Source organism: Ptychodera flava, chromosome 17 (assembly GCF_041260155.1).
Source record: "Ptychodera flava strain L36383 chromosome 17, AS_Pfla_20210202, whole genome shotgun sequence".
In the NCBI taxonomy this organism is placed as follows: Eukaryota; Metazoa; Hemichordata; class Enteropneusta; family Ptychoderidae; genus Ptychodera; species Ptychodera flava.
The window spans coordinates 11,120,148-11,147,924 of record NC_091944.1 but is presented as its reverse complement, the minus strand read 5'-3'; the positions used below and the strand labels follow the sequence as shown (position 1 = coordinate 11,147,924).

At 39.6% G+C, this 27,777-nt stretch overlaps 1 protein-coding gene across 2 annotated transcripts; it reads right to left on the bottom strand.

Moving 5' to 3' along the window:
* Positions 1 to 339: 339 nt before the first annotated feature.
* LOC139115396 (mucin-2-like) lies at positions 340 to 27,776 on the bottom strand. Of its 2 annotated transcripts, XM_070677480.1 has the most exons (24): positions 27,646 to 27,776; positions 27,038 to 27,276; positions 26,174 to 26,461; positions 25,608 to 25,654; positions 24,783 to 24,974; positions 23,847 to 24,043; positions 23,477 to 23,584; positions 22,575 to 22,860; positions 21,447 to 21,803; positions 20,861 to 21,084; positions 19,718 to 19,916; positions 18,561 to 18,929; positions 17,997 to 18,167; positions 17,097 to 17,612; positions 16,650 to 16,790; positions 15,848 to 15,970; positions 15,300 to 15,398; positions 12,109 to 13,851; positions 10,036 to 10,176; positions 5,704 to 6,651; positions 5,261 to 5,401; positions 3,693 to 4,136; positions 2,525 to 2,832; positions 340 to 1,585 (listed from the first exon to the last, which is right to left on the bottom strand). In XM_070677480.1, exons 2-24 carry the CDS (start codon positions 27,145 to 27,147, stop codon positions 710 to 712), a joined length of 8,028 nt encoding a protein of 2,675 aa, XP_070533581.1. In that variant the 5' UTR covers positions 27,148 to 27,276; positions 27,646 to 27,776; the 3' UTR covers positions 340 to 709. The 2 variants fall into 2 exon arrangements, with proteins under 2 accessions (XP_070533581.1, XP_070533582.1); XM_070677481.1 differs by lacking the exons at positions 5,261 to 5,401; positions 5,704 to 6,651.
* Between the last annotated feature and the right edge of the window lies 1 nt (position 27,777).

Here is a 27,777-nt window from a genome sequence, read left to right as displayed (position 1 = left end):
CAGACATCGCTGCGACATATGCTCACGTGTTCACACGTGAGCAATATTTCTAAAAAACGAACATTCAGAAAGGGATTTGTGAAACAATCGTTTTATTATGCAATATTGCCCATAATTTATAAAAACTGTAGCCTGCAACCCGCAGAATACCTACTTTGGCACGCATGTGTAGGTTGCCAGGAATGTTTACCGATGGCGCGCTGGCCGCTGATTGGCTAATGATAGGAAAAAACATTATGGTATAACGTCGGTAATTTTGGAAATGACGCAGACTGACAATAGACAATCGAGTTAAACAACAGACGAACATGAATTCAAATAATGAACAAACACAGCCTGTAGGTTGCAAATTTATTTACGCTGCAATACAGAAATGGATTATCAGAAATAATATGCATCAAACATACTGGAAGTACATAACCAGTAAGCACAGTTGAGTAGTCGCGAAACATTGGTAATTACATCATATGGAAAAGAGAAATACAAGGGAAATATTTAATGCAAGATTTAAAAATCATATTTAGTAATCTTGTAAGTAGAGTCGGTACCGTAGGTAAAATAATTTTTTGTTTATTCTGTATCGATATATATTTTATCCGATTACAGAATTCAAAACATTTGTGAATCGTACTGTGAATTGAACATGAGAACAATTTTAACCTTACTCATTATTTTAAGGATCTTTTGTAATTATTTGTCGTTCATTTTATTAAAATGTGCTTCTCTTTGACTTTCCACCACGCCTTCTACTTTTCGAACCACTTTTGCCACTGTTTCCCCCACTGGAACCACTACCTTTTCCTTTGCTACTGTTCCCGCCACTTTTGCTACCCTTTCCTCCACTGGATTTGCTACCACTACCTTTGCTACTTTTCGCGCCGCTTTTGCCGCTCTTTCCTCCACTAGATCTACTACCAGATTCTTCGCTGCTTTGTTTGCTGCTCTTATTGCATTCTGGACCCTTGCATTCCTCGCTTTCGCTGCTTCCACTTGGTGGGCAATCTTTCCCTTTGCAACCACTCTCGTTTGAACTCTCGCTGCTGGGACAATCTTTCCCCTTGCAACCACTCTCGTTTGAGCTCTCGCTGCTGGGACAATCTTTCCCCTTGCAACCACTCTCGTTTGAACTCTCGCTGCTGGGACAATCTTTCCCCTTGCAACCACTCTCGTTTGAACTCTCGCTGCTCGGACAATCTTTCCCCTTGCAACCACTCTCGTTTGAGCTCTCGCTGCTCGGACAATCTTTCCCCTTGCAACCACTCTCGTTTGAGCTCTCGCTGCTCGGACAACCTGGACCGCTACAGCCTCCTGGTTCTTCGCTCGAAGTCACGCATTTCTCTGTTGTTGCAGCTATTGTTGTTGTGGGTTCGACAGTTGTCGCCGGTGGTGCTGTTGTCGGTGCAAGTGTTGCTTGTTCATCTGTTGTCGGTGGTGGCAGTGTTGTTTGTGCTTGGGTTGTAGGGGGCAATGTAGTATATTGTGTCGATGGTTGTTGGGATGTTTGCGGTATTGTAGTTGGTGCTTGAGTGCCCTCTGGTGGTTCTGTTGTTTTTTCTGATGGCGGACATGTGGTCGGTGAGTTTGTCTGGTTTATAAGTTACAAAAAAATGATTTAATCCGCCATCACGTGCCCAGTGCAATGTTAATGCAAAAATGTAGATGGCGGGGAACTCGTGCAAGCAATCACAGAAGGAATACTATGGAAAGTATTCAAGTGCGTAATTGGAAAAAAGTATTAAATGAACAATGGACTTGTTGATTCAGCAGAGAAGTAAGGCATACGAAGGTTATAATTTCTAAGAATTCTCTGTGTGGAACAAGTGCCATAGCAAAATTAAAATTATAATTGTAATTTATGTATGCGAGATTGTCTCTTGGATAAAAGAGTGAGTAAGTCAGACTTCCCAACGCAACCCAGGCAGGAACATGCAGAAAATACGAAATGGTGGCAACTATAGACGGACGATAGGTATTACAATAACCTTTTCCAAATAATCATATTGGTGTGATCTTCAAGCGCATTAGTAATGAAAAAGCACATGATATATCTGCTGAGACACATATATAGACTTCATCGATTTAATACAGTTCTAAAGTAATTCGGCCATTTTTACTAGTAAGTATCTTGATATAGGTTAACCAGATTTCATAAAATTTTTGATATATACCACAGCTTATAGCGTGCTATTTGTATTCACGAAAAGGGGTATAACTAGCTGTGCAAAATGATAAATCTATTATAAGTAAAGGTATTTTGAAAGAAATACGCAACACTTTGTATCTTTTTGAACGATCGATGCATTCTAATCTTTTGGTGAAAATCGGGTGTGATAAAAAGTTTTCTCGTCACAGAGAATGGTGTCCAAATCAGTGTTTGTATATATTTTGTTCAGTCTTTCCCTACTAAAAACATATGAACTACATGAAAAGAAACATTTTGTCCTATTATAAAGCGGTTTCCTTGAAAGAGAGGGAGTTGATTTCGAAGACAACTTTAATTGTTCTTTTCTGATATTTAAGGTACCTGTTCATCGTCACAAGGTACTTCACAGAGGACTCGGATTTCGTAATTGTAACACAGCGGTGGCATCTGGTCGCTGTGGTAACAGCGGAAACCTTCCTCGACATCACATGATAGCTCCCTCTGCCCTGTTTGGTCGTACGGTGGGTACGGGGATTTGGCCAAGCGACACTCAATGTCAATTGGATTCTCACAGAATTCGAAATGCTCCCTCAAGTCGTCGTAGAGTTCAAATTCACCATCGGCTAAGTGGTCCACCTTTCCACCAAACTCATCGTCCATCCATTCGGACCATTCTTCTCTGATGCATTCTATAGAGAAATATTGTAAATTGTAATGTTTGAGACGTTACAAAAACAACCAAACCTTTCTTCGTGGTTACCCTGATAGAGCTGCCACTTCCTTATAGTGGTCACCTGTTAAAAACCCTCTTCAGAACAACCACCTCTCTTATATGTCGTCAGTGGACAGTGGCTACATGTAATTGCTCAAATTTATTACAAAACCTATTTATAATGATCAGCATATGTCACTCTAAATAACCTTTGTCAGATGAGTCTATTTGATCAATTGTTCGTGCATCACAGTTATTTCAGGACTTAAACGCCAGTGTTATGTTTTTCAGAGATTTGTGATTGAATTTTATTATTACAATTATCTTTTCCTAACTCACTACTCTGTTCACCGTCTGCAACGAAAGTGATGCCAAACCCACCCTCCCCAGGAAGGTCGACTTTATACAGTGGTCTCCTTTTCTTGGTCACTAGGGTTACACTATACACATGTTTGACTGTACAAGGAAAGTTTTAACTATTATAGTATAACTATTGCCCTGTGGACAAAAGACTGATATGTCTTGGGAATAGTTTACTAAGATGTCTTCCCCGGATGACGAGGCGTCGTACGTTGTCAGTTTGAATCAGATCGACATTTTACTGGATTGAGAATATACATCAAATTTAAAATATATTATAAATGTTATCAAACCTCGTCGTAACTAACAGTTTCTAGTGTACCTAACTGAGTAGATGGTCAATGTTATCAAGATATTTGCAGGTATTTGCAAAAAATATTGCCATTCCGATGAAAGTCCATCGAATTGAGAATAAACGCTCTCAGCTGCTCTACAGTAATCTCCCTGGTTCAATCAACGGCAAAACAAGCGACATACCTGTTGTTGTTGGTGCTTCTGTGGTTGGTGCTTCCGTGGTTGGTGCTTCTGTTGTCGGTGCTTCCGTGGTAGGTGCTTTTGTGGTTGGTGCTTCCGTGGTTGGTGCTTCTGTGGTTGGTGCTTCCGTGGTTGGTGCTTCTGTGGTTGGTGCTTCCGTGGTAGGTGCTTCTGTGGTTGGTGCTTCTGTGGTAGGTGCTTCCGTGGTAGGTGCTTCCGTGGTTGGTGCTTCCGTTGTAGGTGCTTTCGTGGTTGGTGCTTCTGTGGTTGGTGCTTCTGTGGTTGGTGCTTCTGTGGTAGGTGCTTCCGTGGTCGGTGCTTTCGTGGTTGGTGCTTCCGTGGTTGGTGCTTCCGTGGTAGGTGCTTCCGTTGTAGGTGCTTCTGTGGTTGGTGCTTCTGTTGATGGTGCTGCAGTGGTTGGTGCTTCTGTCGTTGGTCCTTGACATGCTGAAAACGGTCATAACAGGATTATTCAACATGGTCAATAGTTGATGATAAATAATGATAAACATTTCATTAATAACTGTCACATGTATTTGTTTTACAGATTTCTGAAATCTTCCACTAGGCCTTATTTAAAAGTGTTGAGACAATGTCATGGTTTTGTATGCATGGCTGCTATTACTCACAACTCTATGAATGTACACTCTTTCACGTGAACATTTATCTCTTTTAATACAACATTCTTTTGCTCGCTGGTAAATATTTTATTAAAAATATAAAAAATACATTTCATATATATAACATCGAATATTTTTGATAACGCACTGGAAAAGATTTTAACGTGTTGTGACATATTGTTGCCTTGAAAAATGTCTGAGAATGGAACTGATAGCGGCAAGTCCGTTAAAACCTGACAATATAAAATTACGGTTTAGCTGTCTTTATAACCGCGGTTATCACTACTCCTTGACATGAAGGCGTATTAAGCTTCATCTCTGAGCACATTTTGAGTTGCTGATTCATCTTAAAATTGCTTCACTTGCATTTCTACGACGCAATATGTCCATTGATTGTAAATGCGATGCCTTCTATATGGGCTATATTGCATATTCTCTGACAAACAAAATAACAACATTCGACGCTTTTCGAGAAATCCACACATTTCTCTTATAAGTCACAGGTTAATATGAATCTTTTTGCCTTTCTTCAAAAGGTATTTGCTCAACAAACCTTGCAAAGCATTAGATTCTTAGCCTTCAAATCTAAATTTTTTCTCCTTTGTTGGGATTACACAATTACATTAGTTAACACGATTGGAACTAATTTTTGATAATTGGATGGTGAAGTAATGCCGATTCAATCTAAAAATGTAATTTAATCTACTTTTATTTTTACATTACACAATTGTTTTTTATGAGTAATTTGCAATATTGCAACATTAAGCTATACTGCACCAAACACTTTTGAGAAATTTAAAAAATATGAAAATCCCATTATCCCGTCTTACATGGAATATCCAATCACTTTCTTGTTTGTACGATTAATCGAGAATCCAACATTTGCTTTGGCCAATTTAATATGAATTTTCCGAAACCATATTGAAACTAAAATTTGCTGTCATTACATACGTTGACAATCTCCATCCTTTGCGTAGGTTCCTTCTGGGCAATAACATCCAGGCTGGAGTACATAATTGCAGTCTTTATTGCACGTGTTGTTACATACAGGACCACAATCCATATACTCTAGTTCATTTGGACACTCCACCGCTGAAATCGGAAAGAGAAAAATTATATATTCTGATCTGTTGTGTATATAAACCGTTAAGTAAGATGGCCAAAGCAACTTTAAAGAATTTCTTTAGAAAAAAAATATTTAGGTAAAGTATATACAGCTAATTTACAGGGTACTAATTTAACTGTCTAATCATCGGAATTTATATGATTTTATCATGAACCAGTTCAGAAATGTATGTTTTAAATGAATGCAGGTCATAGATACATTGCAGGAGGTATTCGTTTTTATTCAAAAAAAGCTTTTTGAGAAAATATATTTTCTAGCATGAACTTACGACACAACTCCTCATTTCGCCATTCGACACATATCCCTTGACCTTTGCAATGATTGGCATATTCTTCAAAGAAATCACACAGCTGATCTTCACAAAGTCCGAGACATTGGTCATAATAATTAGATGCGTCATCACAGTCTTCAAAGAGTTCAAGGAAACGGTCACATACTGATGGATTAACAGGTATGCAAGAAGTTGGCCCTGGTGTCGTAGCTGCTTCAGTTGTTGGAGCAGCAGTGGTTGGGGCAGCAGTTGTTGGAGCAGCAGTTGTTGGAACAGCTGTGGTTGGAGCAGCAGTTGTTGGAGCAGCTGTCGTTGGTTCTTCTCCACTACCTGATCCACTATCTTCAGGTTCCGTTGGTGCTTCTGTTGTTGGAGCTGCAGTCGTTGGTGCAGCAGTTGTTGGAACAACAGCAGTTGTTGGAGCAGCAGTTGTTGGAGCAGCTGTTGTTGGTTCTTCTCCACTACCTGATCCACTATCTTCAGGTTCCGTTGGTGCTTCAGTTGTTGGACCAGCTGTGGTTGGAGCAGCAGTTGTTGGAGCAGCAGTTGTTGGAGCAGCTGTCGTTGGTTCTTCTCCACTACCTGATCCACTATCTTCAGGTTCTGTTGGTGCTTCTGTTGTAGGAGCTGCAGTCGTTGGTGCTCTAGTTGTTGGCCCAGCTGTGGTTGGAGCAGCAGTTGTTGGGGCAGCAGTTGTTGGAGCAGCTGTCGTTGGTTCTTCTCCACTACCTGATCCACTATCTTCAGGTTCTGTCGGTGCTTCTGTTGTAGGAGCTGCAGTCGTTGGTGCTTCAGTTGTTGGCCCAGCTGTGGTTGGAGCAGCAGTTGTTGGAGCAGCAGTTGTTGGAGCAGCTGTCGTTGGTTCTTCTCCACTACCTGATCCACTATCTTCAGGTTCCGTCGGTGCTTCTGTTGTAGGAGCTTCTGTCGTTGGTACTGGGCATGCTGGAAACAGTAATAACATGATTATTCATCATGCTCGTTCGTCGTGAGATATATTTACTTTGTGATTGATATACATTTCATTGCAAAAGGTTTAAGATAGTATCGGTTCAATGATTTCTTAAATTTCTTCTCGTTGAATAAACATTATAGAAGCACACACTGTTTACGTCAGTCAACATAAAGCAATACCTAAAGTTGGTATTGTTGTTGTAGGTTTCCACGGCTTCCAATCTATAAATGCAAACTCTTTTATGTAAAAATTTGCTTATTTTATGCAATTTTCTTCTTATTTGTTGGTCCAAAATTTATTCAAATATATTAAATAAATGAAAACAATGTTTTAAATATCTATAACATCAATCAACATCAATGTTATATGAGCAAAATGTTTTGTGTGCTCTGAAACATCATTGCCTTGAATAACATGGCGAAGATTGAATCTTTGAAATCCCTTTTTTGTATAAGATACGGCAGTAAGTCTACTCAAATTTGAAAAAAGCATGTATTTGCTTTTTATGTGGGCCAATAAAGCCCCAGTAATATTAACTTTTTGCCAATTTTTCGTATTTTTGTTTGAAATTGCATATTCAATTCAAAAAAGTGCCTGGTCAATGATGTCGAATCGTACAGTATACATGCTCATCCTGGCTCACAATCGTATATAATTTATAACAAAACGAGTGAAAATTAATTCTTTCTTGACAGGAATTCAAGCTTTGTTCACACACAAAATGCAGTGTAATCACACACTGCCATGCATGCTCAACCATATAAACGCAATATCAGGGTTTACAGAGTATTCCGAATTTAATGAGCTGTACAAACACGCGTTCTGAACAGCTACACTAGCCACGGTGGCAGTCTGTATTTTGTTATGCTCCCTTCATACCCTATATACATGTAGTCGTCGATGGTATGGAGATCAGGTTTGTTCCATGAATGAAAGAGAGAGGAAAAACAAATAGAAACAAAAAGTCATCACGGCACCATCGCAATTTTTGAACTAGTCGTTTCTTCCATTATGCAGTATTATAAAAATGTTATCGAAAATAAATGAAGGAACTCTGCCCGATCTACTAAAAAGATGTTTAGTATAGAGCTGCTCCTCGGTTACCGAATACGCTACGCCGTAGAGTATAGGCATCATAGCCTATCAACTATGCATATCGTTGCTGAAATTGAAAAAGGTAAGATAGGAACAAAAGATATCTTTTATGCAACACAAAAAGTCTTACTTCAGAAATACGTCTACAGTAAATCTAAAAAATCATCTCTAAATAACATCGAACGTAATGAGTATCTTATTCTGACGAGGACTAGTACGACGGCTTTACTGGCTAGCTGCAATCGAGCTCCACACATGAAGTTCAGAAGTTGACAGTAGCCATTGCAGGATGCTAAGGTTCGCCTTTTAAGTTTGGGAGAAAGGTTACCGCTGTTTTCAAAATGCTTTTATATAGAATCTCAATAATTGATGCGTCAAAGGTGCAGGGTCTGTAAATTTCTTTACGTAGCTTCAACTTTGTTCCTGAATTTTTGCCAAGGTATCAGTCGTGCCTAGACTGGTTCTGGTCATTCGGCTCGGGCGTACACCGCAGTTTCACTGGCTGGCCAAGGCTATCACATTCACATCCTGTGACCTTCATGATGGTCCGCCAAAAAATGTTGCTTCAATTTTGCAATCACCCGCACCGTTAATGCAACAGTCTGCTGAAGTTTGTTATCTCAAATTACTATATTGTTATATTTATTTGCCTACAAACTTTGGGTAAGTCTAAGCCATGTTGTGTTATCTCGCATTGATTTTACATCGGTACCGGTATTTCAAACAACCGCTCACCCTGATCCAACAGGCACTGCCGACTACATATTGTGCCAGAATAGAATAATCGCAATCATACCAATCCATAATTCAATGACAGTAGGTCAGAATTCGTAAGACATAGTTGTAAACATAGACACAAAACAGCACAGAACAGACAGTAAATAGACGGTACACAAACAAAGTCATATTCATGAAAGAAAGATATATGGACCTCTGGCCAGAAGACCAAGAAGTGATGTCAGGTGTTTCAAAAATAGTAAGCGCATTCTGCCCCACATGTGGCACCCGCCATATATCAATCTATAAGTCAGATAGGTAGTGGTCATCAGTAGCAGCGTTCTCAGTCATGTGCAATACAGAATTTGTAATCAAACCTGCGCAGCATTTCTACTCAATCGGGCAATATGTAGGGTTTGTATGTCACTACAGCAGCACAAATAATCTGGCCTATTTTTCACTGAACAACATTTCACAATGAATGTATGGGAATAATGAGTTTCCCATGAAGACATGAGTTGGGTATTCCTTATTTTCATTGGTGTTAGCAGCAGGCCAGGGTACTGCATCACCCAGTGATGTTGGGCCTTAGCCAGGGACTATGGCGTTTGCAGAGGATAACAGATGTAATTTCGAAGGTAAAATGGTTGAAAGTTAGCATTATCGGGGTTTTACTGGGCCAAACCACTGCTTCTGTACATGGTGAAATAGTGATTTGCTAAATTCTTGATCGGATTCAAACTCACAACATACAGCATCAGGTCAACTAGCAAAGACATCACAGTGAAGACCGTCTGGTTAAATCTACAGCCTTGAAAAGAATATTACAATAACCGGACTAAGTTGTTACAATTTTCTGACCGTGACCCCTCCACACACAATAAAGCTCATGAAGCACTAGAACACACATATTTGCTATCATACACCAATCATAAACTCTAGCAAAGCTAAGTTTCATATACTTTGACCAGATTTAAAGTTGCTGATTCATCATCAAATTGCCTATCTCATTTTCATCTCTAAGACATCATAGGGTGCATGGATCGCAATCGCGATCACACTTTTTTTTACTGTGTAAGTACATCGTATATTCCCTTTAGGACAAACTTACAAAATTCGATCTTTTTGTGAAGTTTCCCTTATCATCCACTCATTAACTGTATGAATCTTTCGTTCTTCTCAAAAATATTTTCTCAACGAAACGTATAGTGTCTACTTCCTATAAAAATACTTTTTCTTTGCTGGTATAGCAATGCTTTTGTGACTTATCTTCCATTTTGTGGCTATACAGAATGTAAAATTTATTTTGTTTGTAATTCTGATGAACTAATGTCGGATGCATTGAGAGAAGAACACAACCATTGAAATGTTTTACTTCTTTTCTTTAAACACGATTTATAATCCATGTCATATCAATATTGGTCTTGGTACACGAAAAATTAAACTCATACCTGGTTCTTATTATTAATCTGGAACTTTAAAACCAGGTTTGTGTTATTAAATATACATCTTGAAAACCTATGTTGAAACTAATATTTGTTGTAATTAGAACACAAACATACGTTGGCAATCTCCATCCTTTGCATAGGTTCCTTCTTGGCAATAACATCCAGGCTGAAGGACATAGTTGCAGTCTTCATTGCACGTGTTGTTACATATTGGACCACAATCCATATACTCTAGTTCATTTGGACACTCCACCGCTGAAATCAGAAATATAAAAAACATACATTCTGATCTCCTGTGTATACAAACCATTACATAAGATGGGAAAGCAACTTTACAGAATTTCTTTAGAAACACAGCATTTAAAGCGCAGTGGTCGTCGCGCTGCGCGTGCGCGATTTTTTTCTTGATAAACATAAATGTTTGTAAACATAAGTCTTCTCAACTTCAGTCAGTTTGAGATCGGAGCGGTCTCTCACTTTCTTAATGCCTTTGTAAGACTCAACATTATGAAATAGTAATATATTAAGATCGGAAACGAACTTCAGTGGTGTATTTCTATCTATAAACTCAGGTAAGGCTACGAACATTGAGACACCCTGCACTTTATGTCGCTGACTTTACTACATGCAGTCACAGTGAACAAATGGGTTTGATCGCGCACAGCCACGCTGGTTGTACACAGTGCTATGTACAGCACAGTAAAAATACATCACTAAAATGATCAACATTGTATATATATATATGTAGACCAGCAACAAGCACAATGCCTAACACCAAAATTACATTCAAGACCATGATCGGCAAGCCAGAGCAGGACACGGAAGATGCTGTTGATTCAATACGGGAGAAGGTCACTGTGTTGACGTACATGGATATATGAGAGAATCCGGTCCCACAAACAGTTGCACAACGTACCGGCCCCGCGACGACTTGCCCCACGACCCACTGTTGATCACCATTTATAACTTCTTAGTAATACGTGGCAAGAAATAGTCAAATGACAGGACACAATAGACAAAACGAGCGGGTTTTTGCAGCATTTGATAGGAAAATTGCACGGCTACACATAGGGACGTATTGAGAGATCCTGTGCACGGTCATGGCAGAGATCCAACGGCTAGCTAGTGTAGGCCTACCGGTGCTACGCAAACTTCGTTGTTGTACCTCATGATTGCCGGGTAGGTCTGAATCCTCTTTCAAATGAGATAACCCAACATAACAAGAAGACCTATGAAAGTCCTTCGCTTGACTTGATACCTGTACTCGGAATTCACGTTTGCAACCCCCAACAGGGTACACTTCGTAGTGGATTCTCCACAGCCGAGTGTAGCGCGCCATATACCCGGTTCTCTTGACACTGACATTAATGCAGACCACGGAACAGATGCTTCTTGCTGCAGCGGGCATTGCTCTTCGAGCTGTAGATTTCTGTAGCTTGCGTTTTTGTCAATTGTATTACAGTGGGGCCTCTTAAAATAAAGTACGGGTAAGTGTTTAGCTCCATGGCTCGAGCGAACCCCATTTAACTGATTCAAGAAAATCAAGATCAAATATGACCTAAATCTAGCGTGTAATTACTGTTCAATATTCAGCAGATATTTAATACGGCTAGTTTTCAATCGGATTTCAGTCGGATATTTAATTTAGATTAATTGACCTTTTATTGCATGTTAGAGTTGGTAAGTTAGTATGCTTGTGACAAATCAGCTGGCATATCAGTGGCAATATCGCAAACATAATAATCAACCCGTAACCTCATGCGGCATTCTCGGATATGTTGTCAATAAGGGGGACCCCCTCAGGAGCATGTGCAGCGTGACGACCACTGCACTTTAAATAGAGTATATGTAAAGCTAATGTACAGGGTACTAATTTAACTGTCTCATCACCGTTTTAAGGAAATTGGAATTTATATGATATTATCATGAACCAGTTCAGAAATATATATTTTAAATGAATACAGGTCATCGCAGGAGGTATTCATTTTGACTTCAAAACAACTTTTTGAGAAAAATACATTTGTGACCTATATTTTGAATTGTCTTAAAAGTGACATATAAGCCCATTGGGCTGGGAGGTGTTAACCTTATGCTGAATTGTATTCTTTTTGAACCACTTGTATCTCATGTCACTATAATAAACTTAACTAACTAACTAACTAACTACATTATCTAGCATGAACTTACGACACAACTCTTCATTTCGCCATTCGACACATATCCCTCGACCTTTACAATGATTGGCATATTCTTCAAAGAAATCACACAGCTGATCTTCACAAAGTCTGAGACATTGGTCATAATAATTAGATGCATCATCACAGTCTTCAAAGAGTTCAAGGAACCGGTCACATACTGATGGATCAACAGGTATACATGAGGTTGGCCCTGGTGTCGTTGGTGCTTCAGTTGTTGGAGCAGCTGTCGTTGGAGCAACAGTTGTTGGAGCAGCTGTTGTTGGTTCTTCTCCACTACCTGATCCACTATCTTCAGGTTCTGTTGGTGCTTCTGTTGTTGGAGCTGCAGTCGTTGGTGCATCTGTTGTTGGAGCAGCTGTAGTTGGAGCAGCAGTTGTTGGAGCAGATGTTGTTGGTTCATCTCCACTACCTGATCCACTATCTTCAGGTTCCGTTGGTGCTTCTGTTGTTGGAGCTGCAGTCGTTGGTGCTCTAGTTGTTGGACCAGCTGTGGTTGGTGCAGCAGTTGTTGGAGCAGCTGTGGTTGGAGCAGCAGTTGTTGGAGCAGCTGTTGTTGGTTCTTCTCCACTACCTGATCCACTATCTTCAGGTTCTGTTGGTCCTTCTGTTGTAGGAGCTGCAGTCGTTGGTGCTCCAGTTGTTGGACCAGCTGTGGTTGGAACAGCACTTGTTGGAGCAGCAGTCGTTGGTTCTTCGCCACTACCTGATCCACTATCTTCAGGTTCTGTTGGTCCTTCTGTTGTAGGAGCTGCAGTCGTTGGTGCTTCAGTTGTTAGAACAGCTGTGGTTGGAGCAGCAGTTGTTGGAGCAGCAGTTGTTGGTTCTTCCCCACTACCTGATCCACTATCTTCAGGTTCCGTTGGTGCTTCTGTTGTTCGAGCTGCAGTCGTTGGTGCTTCAGTTGTTGGAACAGCTGTGGTTGGAGCAGCAGTTGTTGGAGCAGCAGTTGTTGGTTCTTCCCCACTACCTGATCCACTATCTTCAGGTTCCGTCGGTGCTTCTGTTGTTGGAACTGCGGTCGTTGGTGCTTCAGTTGGTTGAACAGCTGTGGTTGGTGCAACTGTTGTTTGAGCAACTGTTGTTGGTTCTTCTCTGCTGCCAGAGCCACTTTCTTCAGGTTCTGTTGGTCCTACTGTTGTTGGAGCCGCTGTCGTTGGTGCTTCTGTTGTTGGAACAGCAGTTGTTGGAACAACTGTGGTTGGAGCGGCAGTCGTTGGTTCTTCACCACTACCTGAACCACTGTCTTCGGGTTCTGTTGTTGCTGCAGTTGTTGGAGCTGCTGTTGTAGGACCAGCTGTTGACGGGAGCGCAGTTGTTGGAGCTGCAGTTGTTTCTCCTTCAGTTGTTGGGAGTAAGGTGGTCGGTAATACAGTTGTTGGTTCCAGAGTTGTTGGTGCTTGAGTTGTTTGTGCTGGTGTAGTCTGAGGAGCTGTTGTAGGTTCAGGTGTTGTTACAATGTCTTCTGGCTCACAAGGCAAGCACTGACACTCCGTTATGCGCTCGTACGTATAATATCTCTTCCCACCACCTTTACAGAGAAGTAACACCATTTTTGCTTTTGATTGTGTAGCCCTACAACAGGTACAACTATTTATTATGTCGTTTGATTCAAGTGAGTAGACTGATCCTGATTGACATCCTCCTTGGCATTCATTAAGTATGATAGGATGTATCGCCTTACACCCATCAATCTCTATAATTCTTGGTTTTGTCGACACAGCTTGGCAACGTTCTGTAAATAAAACGAATAAACTAATATTAGTTTTCTCACTCGTATACCACACAGTACTGTAAATTTCCCATAATTCATTGCGATTTGTATCCTCAGAGATTCCCCAGAGAAGTCTCCCAGGTCTCCCATGTGTAGACAAATTCATAGACTAGTTGTAAAAATTCTGAAACTTTTAAGGACATCATTCGTCTCAATTCTCATTTAAAATGATTTGGAAAATAATGCAAGATTGAGAGAGGAGATAGCATTTTTGTAAAATTTTCCACTGATTGTGTCTTCAGCCATACAGAATAATGTAATGGAAATTAGGGAGACTAGCTGCACCTGTCTTTTGAAACAAAAGGATATTGATTATTTCCAATGGAAGTGACAAAAGAAATTTGCATTCTAAGTTTTCTCAGACAATGACCCCTTCAGTTCGTCATAACTTGCTACCTAAAAGTATGGCATTTGTAGTACCTACAGAACATGACTTCCATGGTTGTTTAATGATTATTTGGAAACTTTCACTGAAATTTCTAACCGTACTTTTAGTTAATATTATTTATCAATTATTCTGATGCTGCACATTATTGCTTGCATACAGAACTGAAAAAGTTTTAAGAAAAGTAACCTTCAAGGATACAAATCAAAGAGAATTGTGGGTAATTTATTGTACTGTGTACCAGTGCCAGATAGAGTTGGATAGGCGAGGAGATCGGGGTGAACGAGCTAAGGCCAATATCTTCAACACTTTCTTTGAATCTGCTTTAGCAAGTGCTGGCAAAGTGCCATTCCTGCATTACATACTCGATAGTATTATCCTCTGCATAAGTTCACTATATCAGTGTCAGGATTTAAGTCAGAACTTTAAACCCTGAATGAACACAAAGTAATACGTGCTGACCCTCTGCCAGATATTGTATTACAAATGCGCTGATTCTCTATCCATTCTGTTTACTTTGATATATTATTAGTCAATTCATAAAAGCGTCTTCCCAATAAACTGCAAGAAAGCTTTGGTTGTTGTAAGCTTACTTATATGCGGAAAGGGTCCAAAAGCAAACGTAAGGAACTATCACCCAGTGTCCCTTTTATTAATCTTTTTAATTTACGTGAAAAAATGGGCGAGCATATGACCACTCAAAGTGTATTTTATCTGAACAAAAACACTTTTTTCTGCCTGGGTTATCCTGTGAGACTAATCGATTTGTCTTGCTTCATAAAACTCGTCTTGCTGTTAATGAGTCAACACACTTAGATATCATATACAAGGATTTTTTGACATGTTTTCTGCTGGTTGTTTGTCGCTTGTTTTCAGAAGCTTTTTGTTCTTAGACGAGTTTTTATTTTATCTTCACTAACATCCTCCTGTCAGTGCAAACGTGTGTGGTTTTATACTGTATCATATGAGGGTTTGAGTTCGAAATAAATGTTTACAAAGGTTGATAATTTCCATAAATACTTACGCTTGCACTTATATATTGGACAGCAAACTCCCTTCCCCATAACTTCAAGTTCCATGCCATCCGGACATTCTGGAGGCAGTGGACAGTGAACTGGACATGCTAACATAAAAATCATAAAAATTCTGGTTAGAAATTGAACTGTAAACATAGCGGTTTTGTCTGTGGCTACTTCGCTAAATGACCGGGTGCCATACGTTTTGAGTTCGAAACCGATTGAAACCACTGTATTGATGTATAATAGTAGAATGACAATGACGGATTTAAGTAAAGGGAATGTAATTATATCAAACGCCAGAAGTAACGATGATGAAGTACAGGTAAACGAATATTCGCCCTGTTGAAATAGCACACATCACTTAGAGTGCAACGATCTGGCTTTCAATATTTCTAGTGTCAGCAAAGCTTTTCTCCATTAAAGGGAAATCTATGTCAAGACAGTTCCTCTCTTTATCATTATGGATCTAACAAAACAAGCAAAATGAAGCCGTCTCAGTATTCTTATTCAGGTATCGTAAGATTTGATTCCATAAAAATATCTCATGACTTACTACAATAGTATAGTGTTTGTGGACAGCAACCCGATCTATCAGTTCGAGATCTCAGTTCTTGACCAGGCGGACATGTTGGTTCTTCAGGAGCTTCAGGGCATCCAACTTCAGCAACACAGCACGCTGGAAGTCAAGGTAAACGGAAATGTGAACTATTATATTTATCATTATGGAAATATATATTTTCCAATGCTGTCAATCATAGGGATTTGAAGTACGCTTAAAATTAAGGAACAACAGAAATATGACCATTATACTTTTATAATTATGATCAATGTTTTCAAGCATTGACAATCAAAGGGATGTATACATCACTTTCGTATACTGCATTAAATATATATAGATGTTAATTTTACTATTCTTTTTGCAAATATGCGACAAGTTTATATATATATATATATATATATATATATATATATATATATATTATATATATATATACCATCCAATCAGTTATAAATTAATTAATTAATTAATTGAAATGGTATGCACATATTATCGAAAAATGTATTTCATATTTGCACAAAAAAGAGTAAATTAAATCTATATTCATGAATTAATTGTTCATAAATCAATAAATAGATAATAAATAAATAAATAAATAAATAAATAAATAAATAAATAAATAAATAAATAATTCATTAATCAATTAATCAATCAATTAATTATGTAATTAATTAATTAATTAATTACTTATTCTGAAGAGAATATGTTTTCCGATGGTTTACCGAGTAAAACTGTCTACATCATTGTCAAACTATTGCTAATTTATAATCCTACATTGGAATAGGTCATTACATACGACAACAGTTTCCGTTTTTGGCAAATGTTCCACTTGGGCAGTAACATCCGGGTTCAGTTGTGCTAGGACAATCATCCCTACATGTATTGTTACATGAAGCACCACACTCCATATATTCTAGGCCATTGGGGCATTCAGTCGCTGAAAATAAAAAAAAAACAAAAACAAAACAAAACATTGCTGTAATTGTGTAATCTCTTCCTTTGACCTACTTTTAAGAAAAAATCTTCTATGAAAAAGATTGTGTACATATTTTTCACATCTTGTAATTTTACCTGCTCACTCGCACGTTTTTGTTCTCAAATGCTTAAAATAAAGATTGTGAAACATCCAAATCACGTAAATTCTTTTCTTGAAATTGCCTTTTTAGAATTTATAATCAGATACGTCATAAACTTTTTTTGCAAGAGTGAATGTCGAGACAACCAAGCTATTGTTGAGACTTACGACAAAACTCCTCATTTCGCCACTCAACACATATCCCTTGACTTTTGCAACGGTTGGCGTATTCTTCAAAGAAATCGCATACGTCATCTTCGCAGGTATTGCGACATTGGTCATAGAAATCGAGGGCATCATCACAGCCTTCGAAAATGTCAAGAAAACGCTCACAGACTGATGGATCCACTGTTACACAAGGTGCTTCAGTTGTTGGCGCTGGAGTTGTGGGTTCTTCTCCACTACCCGAACCGCTGTCTTCAGGTTCCGGCGTTGTTGGTTCAGCTGTGGTTGGTTCAGCTGTTGTTGGCTCTGCAGTTGTGGGTTCTTCTCCACTACCCGAACCGCTGTCTTCAGGTTCCGTCGTTGTCGGTTCAGCTGTGGTTGGTTCAGCTGTTGTTGGCTCTGCAGTTGTGGGTTCTTCTCCACTACCCGAACCGCTGTCTTCAGGTTCCGGCGTTGTTGGTTCAGCTGTTGTTGGAGCTTCAGTCGTTGGCTCTTCTTCACTACCAGACCCGCTCTCTTCTGATAAGGATATAAAATTACCGACAATACTTAAAATCTTTAAAAACTATACAATAATACTGATAAATTGTTCCTATCTGTTCCTTATCAAAATGACCAAAGCCAATAGAATTACAGGCAACAGGATTGGAACTTATTTCGAATAGTTGGATCTTTCTATTTTTCATATTTCTCAAAAGTGCCAAAAGTGTTAGATGCCTTATAGCTGAATGTTGCAATATTATAAATTACTCATAAAAACAAGTGTGAAACGTAAAAAGAAAAATAGGTTATATTTCATGATTAAATCGACATTACTTCACCATCCAATTATCCCAAATTAGTTCCAATCGTGTTAGACAAAGAAGCAATAAACAGGCGATAATTTCAGTTGCTTTGTTTTACCTGGACAAGGCTTGCATCCATCGTCTGTTTGGACATAACCATCGTGGCAGAAGCAACCTGGAGCAGGAAACTTGCTACAAAGGAGCTCATCAGGCAGATTGCAATTATCCAATGTGGTGTTACACGCCTTTCCGCACTCAGTGTAATACATGTCCTCGGGGCATTCAATCGCTGGTGAGTAAATTAAAAGAAAGTATCGATGTATTAGAGACAAAGATGACTTGACATTGAACGTTTTTACAGCTGTTGTGGTTTATGGTAGAAGGTAACAATTCGTTGCCATGTGACATGTACCATGAATGAATATTTACCAAAACTTTAAGTTAGTTGACAACGAGAAAATCATTCCTTATACCTTGAATTCGGTGAATCATACGACTGTTCACTTCTTGTGCTTTATGAGGATTTCGTGCTCTAGCAAGATCAATATAGATGGTCGAGGAAAAGTCTTTTATAGTGTATTTATCTGTGTCATGCAGTACACTGTGAACACTGCAAATCATGGACGCAAGTCTTCTACAAATTTACCACTGATAGTAATAAAAGGCTAATGAAAGTACTTACGACACAGATCATCGTCTCTCCAGTCGATGCATATATTACCATAGGAACACAACATGGCGTAAGCAGAGATTGAGTCACAGTAACATCCTCCAGGAGTAGCGCAGTGACAACAATCATACAGGCATTTCTCGAAATAATGTCCAGGGTCAATGCGGTCCCGACATTCTTCAAAAGTGTCGGACAAGAGAACGCCACATTTTTCGACACATATATCAAGTGGAGGTTCGCACGGTGGTGATTGGGTCGGTGGTGGGCAATCATCATGGCTTCTTTCGGGTACAAACCAATCCTGGACGAAATCTTCTACGTCATCTGAGATAGTACCATCTCGCATCCTGAAGTCGTCGCTTGTATCACCGTTGCATGGGCCTGTGATATGACAAAAGCTGTGCTAAATAACTATGATATATCTGAAGCAACATTTTGTAAATAGCATCGGTGACGATGGGTGATAAGTGCAGGTTGGTCAACTTGTACGTGGATTCTGTTTTTGTTCATATCAGCTGAATGTTGATTGGTAAATAGTTATACAAATAGGTGACTGAATAAGGTAAGGTAAGCACAGTTTTAGCTAGGTATGCAGGTAACTGCTTCACGAATTAGATAGACGAGTAGATATAAAGGTAAACGGAGTTAATAGGCACAAGGAAGGATTGCAGTTTACATCAAAGTTAATAAGCAGGAATGTAGATTTATAGCAAAGACACCCCAAAAAGATTAACCGTGTCCTAGAACACAGAGCCGAGAGTATTTGGGTTTTAGAGTTGTTTTAAATTAAGGCAGTATGCGAAAGTGAAAGAATTAAGCATTTGCTCAAAATTTCCTTTAGGAATCTTTCAACCATTCTCTTTCAAAATAAAGAATAAAAATCGGGGATCACCGTGCAAATTTTGGTACAAGGGAAATAAATAACTCAAGATTTACCGATATTTAAAATTAAAAATGGCCGCCATCCCTGTGTTAACTCTATCGAGAAAAATAAAATTTTCGAATTTCGAAAAACTAAGCCGATGATAAGTTTTTTACATCAAGAGCTTCAAAATGAACCCCACAAGTGGTAGATCAGAAAAGAATTGTAGAAATTTGTGAGTCCGACTAGCTGTCCCCGAGGCACGTTCTACCTTAAATCCCGGCAATATTGAAGGAAAAATAGTTACCGCAAATTCCTTCTGTTCTATCCCAGTAGAGCGAGGATGGTACCAGGACACTGTAGGTGTGGAATATACTCTCAAACCGAACCTCAAAGTCCACGCCGATCTCGGGGATTGTTAGAACCAACTGCAAGCCAGCTTGATTGACATATATGACGTCGTCAACGTTTGCAGGGAGATCCGCTAATTCACCGTTCACCAGAACCTGAGGGTTCAATACACAGTGATGATGAACTCGATTTGCGAATGGTGCAAAATTGACAAGAAACAGTGCATGAAAAACTGGCAAGGCTGGCACATTTACAATCTAACGATACTTCAGGCCTCTTGTCATCAACAATATTGATAAACGCGGGTTTTTTCAGCAAAGTTATTTAAGCAAGTTGTGTTCACGACAAACTGATCTTTCATACTACTATATGACAAGCGATAACAATAAGTTGAACACCATAAAGTCACCTTTTTACAAAATCGTCAGAGCTATATGTAAAACATGGACGTGAGGCAGGCGAATACTTCATATTTTGACGAATGGTGCATCTGTGTTTAAGGCACTACAGCTGTTAATTACCCGGCGGTAATCTAAAGTGTTTAGATATATTTGCAAGGAACTGACAATAAAAAAACCTGAAACACATATCAAACTACGACACGCCAGGATAATTGAATCTCGCAGAAATGTTACACGACATATAAAACTCAATTTCCAATTGTAGTTGGAAATTGCCGTATTGCCTGTCATTTAAGTTTTATTATTCCTCCATTGATCTATCCTACTAAGGAGAGTTCAACCGTTATATCATACACTGTTGTTATGCCGCGCTTCTAACTTCAGACCACTGGTAGTCGTCTGACTTCTAATTTGAGCGCCCATGGTTGCCTGAAGTCGCTTTCAACATAGCGGAACTTGAACCATGTTACTGCCTAGAAATTATTACTGAACTCTGTAAGAATATCGCCAGGTCATCATTGTTACTCACTCAGCTTTTGGGTTTTCCATACAGATGTACCAACAGTAAAGATCACAAATTGGAACCCGTTTTGCAAGTTGAAATACTTCCAAATCGACAAAATCACAAGGTGTGCATGTGAATCCCATACTGCGTCCAGCGGCAAGAAAAAGATAACAGACGAATCGAAACATTGTACCTTGTTATCGCCTTTGAGGACAACCTCGTAACTTCCATAGACAACGATCACTTCCTTGGTACACGTGGTTGTGGGCTGCTCGACGCACGGAACGTTGTTGACAAACACTTCAAAATCATGTATATCTTGTGGCCTGGCTAATAGATATGTGCAGTTGCCTTGATGCGAAAACCAGAGTCCATCAAAACTCTGATAGTGAGGATCGCCGAATCCGTGGCATAGACCTGAATTTTATTGTCATAAAGTACAAGACCTCGAGGTTCATACATTTGCAATGTTTGCATATGCAATAGTTTGCAGCATGATACAAGTATTGAGTCTATGATCTTCCAGTAACAAACAGTTTTTGATGTTGTAAATACTAACGTTAAATATATCTTACAATTTTCCGATATCTGTAATCTTTCCATGATTCAATTTCAATACCATTACAATCTTTCAGCAACCCTTAATATCAAGTTGTCACGACAACTTAGAAGTGAAAAAAGCATGAGAATAGGCAGAAAACGTAATGGATTTCAGGCATCGCAATTTTCAGTCTCATCGTGTTGTAGCATAGTAACGTGATGCACTAATGTTAACTTACATGGTGGCTTTGGGGGCGCTGTCGTCGGCTCTGGCGTTGTCGGTGCATCTGTTGTAGTCGGTGGCAGGGTAGTCGGTGGTTCAGTCGTAGGTTCCTCTGTCGTAGGGGCTTCTGTCACTGTTGTCGGCTCTGGAGTTTCAGGTGCTTCAGTGGTTGGCGCCATCGTTGTCGGCGCCACGGTCGTCGGCTCCGCGGGGCACTCTGCGACACATTTTTCGCCATCCCACACTTGGTCGTCCGGGCACCGGCAACCTTCGACGCACAGGTCCTCGCAGTTGTCACCATCGCGACCGGCGCATGTGTCTTTGCACGGTGAAATGCAAGGATCATAAACCATACACTCTTCACATTGAATAGCTGAAGAGAATAATGAAAAGTATGAATTGCTAAAGGAGCTGAAAAATAAGTAATTACATATAAATAGTACCAAAAATCCGAAAATACCGGACAGAAGATGGTGTGTCGCGACTGGATTGACAGACTATATATTACTCGCACATCCTCTATGCGAAAAAGTGAAATAGGACTGTTCATAAGCTATGTTATAAATAAGGCCAAAAAATATGATTGTTTCTAGTCACCGCATGCATCATTTTAGAACCTGCGCGTCACGTCTTTTATTGGGGGTACATACTCATCAGTACAGCTATCCTTGAGATATCTGTTTGCATGACGATAAATGCTAAAAAAGAGAACGGAGGTTTTATGCAGCCAGAGATAAAAGACAATAACTGTTGCACAAATAGTGCAAAACCATCATTTTTAGGAATAAAACAGGGAAAGGAAAAAAATAAAAAAAGGAAAACCGTGTCGCCGCATTACCTCTCTTTTGCTGAATGTCAAGGACCAGAAACATTTTTTTGGCCTAATCAGAAGATTGTGGATTCTACGGCATAATTCTTTTCACTGGATCCTAGTTTAATGAGGCGTGGGATTTTTGATTTCTATATATCGAGGTAGTCGCTTTTGTCATTTTACATGCCCGAGCAATCCCATGATTCTCATACTTGCACATGTTGTAGCCATTGTCATTATCAGCAACACCATTGTCCGTCATAGGTGTTCAATATGAGCAGAGACGTATCGAGTACAATAATTGCAAATTCACATGAAAGAACAAATACTCACGACACAGCTCCTGTGATCTCCATCTAATATGAACACCGTGCCGACTGCATTCGGCTGCATATGCTGCCACGGCCGTACAAAGACATTCACAGTCGCCGCCCATGTCACAGCCGCACGCATCGTACTCGCACCGTCGCAAGAAAGGTTTGTATGGCACGAGGCTGTGGCAGGGTATGAACAGATCTGACTTGATAACGCTGCAGCTTTTCTTGGCCCAGGTCTTACGATCAGGGTGAAGCTCGCATGGATCTTCAATCGTCGGCGCATCCGGACAACAATCGTTTGCCTTATTGGAAAAAAAACCGATATAGCAGAAATGACATGTAAGATTGCAGAACAAAGTTACCATTAAGGAATATCCCCATTTGCTGTCTTGATGATGTTACAAAGATATGAAAAAAATATGCAGATGGAAAAAAACATATATATATATATATATATATATATATATATATATATATATATATATATATATATATATATATATATTATCGTGAAGTATACAGATGTGGGAAATTACAGTGCTCGTCACTAAAGCGTATATATATGTATATATACGTATATGTATATGTATATATGTATATATATAGTGCTCGTCACTAAAGCGTATATATACGTATATATATATATATATATATATATATATATATATATATATTTATATATATATATATTATATGTGTGTCTTTGTCTGTGTCTGTCTGTGTCTGTGTGAAGTAACCAGTATCACAGTGACAGTGTTCACAATAGCTATGAACTTTTTTACCATACTGAGTTGAAAACATAAATTTGCATGAAATGAAACCCGGCCACGGTGCATTCGTTGAGATTGATAATGTCCGTATCAGAAGACCTGTGATGTTACCCTGACATTTATTTATAGACGTAAGTAATGTACTCACTCTCCAACAGTTGCCAAACTCTGTCTCACTCTCTACAGGAAAGCCGCCCCCTGGGCATGTGAAGTCATCTTTCTGTGGACCATTGAAGTTACCGCAAAGACCTTCCAGCTACAATAAAACGCAGTGGAAGATTTTGTCGTTACACACGCAGCGCAATACGCATGGAAGTTTCCATATTTATTGGTGTTACCATTTTTTAGCGGTAAATTTTATAACTCGGCAGAACTACAGACACAATCTAAAAAAACGCTATAAAAATGAGAATATTTAAACGTAAAAAGGGAATGGCTTCCCCTCTTTTACGGCATTTGAGAAATACGTCGATACATTGATATTGCCTTGGCTCAAATCAAATTTCAGGATTTTTTACCTTATTACGATGTCTGCCATCAACGACAACGTACACAGTCGTTCCACGGTTCCACTTCACGTACATTCCAACATCGGTGTACACAACGGTATAGATTTGTAGTTCCACGATTTCGACGTTGTGGCCGCTGCCTGTGTGTGTTACGGAGGGTTCTTTCCCGCGCTTTAACAGAACAATGGTCTTGTCATCACCTCTACCTGGAAGACAAAATTGAAGTCAAGCAGTGCATAGGGTGGACGATTAATTATGTTAAATCCTGCAGGCCTTGTATAGTGCAAATATAGTAGTGAGTTTCTAAGCACAGCCAATAATGAATACGCAGTTCTATTGCGATGCACCCAGAAATTGAAAGCCATAAATTTTTGCTCACACTTTCTGTTTGGATAGTTGATACCATTCCCTTTCGGAATCAACAAATGAAAACCAGACGTCACCAAGCAAAATTTGATACCAGAGAAACGAATTACCCGATATTTACCGGCACTTGAAATTCAAAATGGCCGCCACCCCTGTGTTTACTCTAGGGGAGTGGGTAGTTTAATTTCGATGATAAAAATAACTTCAATCTTTTACTCCATAATGAGCCCCAAGAAATGGGAGACCAATTAAGTCTTGTAAAGTTGGAGAGTCCGAATATCTGTCCCAAATTCGCATTCTTCCTTAATCACGTTATTATTTTATAGTGTTCCTCCATAAAACACATGAAATCATTTCTAGATGGACAAGCGTTATCAGTACTTCACACTTTTCTCAATATCAGATGGAATCACAACAAAGCGTGATACAAAACAACAAGGCATTTCAATGATTGCGACTTCCTGCTTAAAAAGTTGATTGTTGAGGCTTCCGGAAGTTTAGATAAACACGATTTTCATGTCATTTTTACTAGATCCTGGTTTAACGATTTATTGTTGTTTAATTCATGTGTTTATTTACCGATTTTAATCCTGATGTCCCTGGTACAGGTGACCCCACTGGTGCCGCACTTGATGTTCTTGACGGTGACCCGGAAGTAGTTCTCGTTATTGGTGGTACTCTGTGATAAGATGTAGTCGCACTCCCCTTGGAAGTCGTACATCTTGCCGTCATAGGTCTGGTAGTGAGGGTCGCCATACACGTGGCATAAACCTAAAATGATGGATTCAATCAGTTTCGGTAAGACGATGTGGATTTAAGTATTAAAAGGGCATTGAGGGTATCTCTCTTTGGGGGACCATTCTTAACCAGTCCTGTACGACAAAAAATCATCATGGTATTGCTCTTGCGACAATGGAAGATCACTAATGTCGATTCAGTTTGTTTATTGAATGTCCTGACAAAACTTTGTGACAAATCTATACTTCTAGCGTTCACAACTGCTTTGCAGCTGGCTGTTTATCAGGTATATTTTGGTACATGATTTGATCGCTTTAATAGAAGTAACTGTTGACACCGTTTAACCTATAGAGCTTGGCACAGCAAGGAGAATATTGAACAGTATACAGCTGACACCTTTATGGCGTATTTCCCTGCATTTACCGAGGAAACGATCCGTTCATCATAAATGACCGACGGCAACGTGCAAGCAAACGTGAAAAGCCTGAAGAACCATGATCGATGACTTGAAACTGTAGAACTATCTAAAAGTATAATTTTTCACGTCGACTTGTTGCCATGGCCATTCTTACCTGGATGTGTCTTATCAATTCCACGATTATAAAGATTAAACATTGTTTTACTGCAAAGATGCGTACAAAAAAACACACATATTTCAGAACTTACCACTGCAGTCGATATCTTCGCAGCTCCAGGTACCGCCATTACATGTGCTGTTGATATGAGCGAAGGAAACAGTAAGATATAGGTCATATTTCTATACACGTGATGTATATTTTGTCAATGTATTGCAGCTCTGTCAAAACCAGTGAATGTTGTGACGGTGTCCCCCTAGGCCTCATAAGATAATTTTCCAGTATTGTGGTTCCAGATGTTTTCAAAATCTAATTCACTAGCATTTCTAGCAATATGGTATCCCCCTCCGGCAAAAATGGACTCAACCAGACTTTATATTCTATCATCGGCTTTGCCTCCTCGTACATTATGTTGTGCAAAGTTTACTTTCGTCCATTATGTGCCGGGACGGCGTACATTATTGCTTAAATATATCTCTTACGATAACGTTATGGAAACAGTGATGATGAAATGTCTTCGTTTAAAGTGAAGTATTATGTTTATACATCGATTTATCAAGCATATGCGACTTCAAAAACAACGGAAAATGAAATATAATTTAGGGAAACAAAATCACAGTTTTGCTTTGCTTTTATACTCAACAACTTGACACTTACCAACGATTACAGTCATCTTCCAGCACTGTGCCATCTTTGTGCTTCTCGCCGCCATGGTAACAGTGGCATTTGCTCGGTCTGATGCACTTCTCTCCGTCAAAAACAAACTCCTCCTTGCACTGGCAACCTCCTTCGCATATGGCGGCGGTGCAACCGTCGTAGCTGTCTTTGTTCTCGCACGTTTTGGGGCACGGTGACTTACACTCCACGTACTCTTCGCGGGCCCCACACGCTGGCTTTGTAGGGCAGGCCATGTCGACACAGTCCCACACTCCATCTGTGCATGTACTGCATTAAGAGTAAGAAAGAATTCTTTTAAAACGTAGGTGATCTCAGAAAAAATGTGAAAAAAATTAGAACCAAATCAATGTGAATGATACGTATCTTCACTTGGACTGCACTATGCAAAATGAAAATTGTGAAGCCTTCAGTTCCCCTGTGATCTTTTCCGCAAGGGTAATAAAAAGGCAAATATTAACATAAATGTGGAAAAGAGTCACAACTTGAATAAAATGATAGAATTATTACAGTGTTCTTCAATTATGAATATATACAGAGGTTTTCGGTTTGTATTTTATTTCTCTATTGTATCACCTCATTTAGACTTTAACCGGAGAAACCGTTGATAACATAAGGACTTTGGACACCGTTTTTTGTCCCAAGGAATGGTTTGACCCATAGAGTTTGAAGCCAGTATTTGGACAAAAATGTAGACTTTTGAGCTCAGATTGAAGGGAAAAATGCTAGAGTTTGTGCTTTGTGTTCGAACTGTCCAGAACACACCTGGACCCGATTCAAGGATGACTGCCCCCCACTCCCCTCCCCCTTCCAAATTTCTGTAAGACAATAAAGCAAGCATCATACCATTTTCCACAGCCGTGTTTGATCTCAGCACCTGCTTCATGTTCAACGCCGTCTCGTTCACATGGCAACGATGACAGATAGACGCATTCGCCGTCTTTCTCGACGAACATATCCGGACATCGACAGCCAGCGACGCACGATTGGTCCTCGCATTGTATGCCTTGGCGCAGTGTGATCGGCCGTTACCTGACAAGCCGACCCACATTCCGTGTAGACCATTCCTTCGGGACATTCAACGCCTGCCAACAGAAACCAAGAATATGGAGACAGGCCTTGGAAATTTGTAATTCCTATGGAGGAGATGTTCAATGAATTTTACGCAGCATGCATAATTGTTATTTTTTTGATGAAGTTACTTTTTCAATTCATGTGATGAAAACATTAAAAGCACCCTTTGAAGATGGTTATGTTTTTTGGGATGGTCGGAATTATGAATAGACGATGATTTCTTTTCTATGATGACGTCACACTCATTTTAATAGAATCGTAACAACAATATGTACCAGACTCGTGCTGAGTTACAAAATCTCAGAAATACTACCGCTCGACCATGCATGGACTGGCGTCAGAAAGAGCGAAGATTACGTCAGCATCACGTGACTACTCACCGCACTCAGGTAAGGATTCGAGCTGCCGCCATCCATTCAGAGTTACCCCTTTGGCGGCGCAGTCGTGAGCGTAAGTTGCCAAGGAAATGCAGTGACATGCTCGCTGTGAGCATGCGCAAACGTCAAACATGC

Excerpts from the sequence above, each read along its gene's own strand:
- LOC139115396 (XM_070677480.1), bottom strand. The coding sequence starts at position 27,147 with ATGTTCGTCGAGAAAGACGGCGAATGCGTCTATCTGTCATCGTTGCCA. Across the intron at positions 21,085-21,446 it reads AGCGCCCCCAAAGCCACCAT|GTCTATGCCACGGATTCGGC; the intron begins GTAAGTTAACAT and ends AATAAAATTCAG. Across the intron at positions 5,402-5,703 it reads GCGAAATGAGGAGTTGTGTC|CGGTGGAGTGTCCAAATGAA; the intron begins GTAAGTTCATGC and ends TTCCGATTTCAG.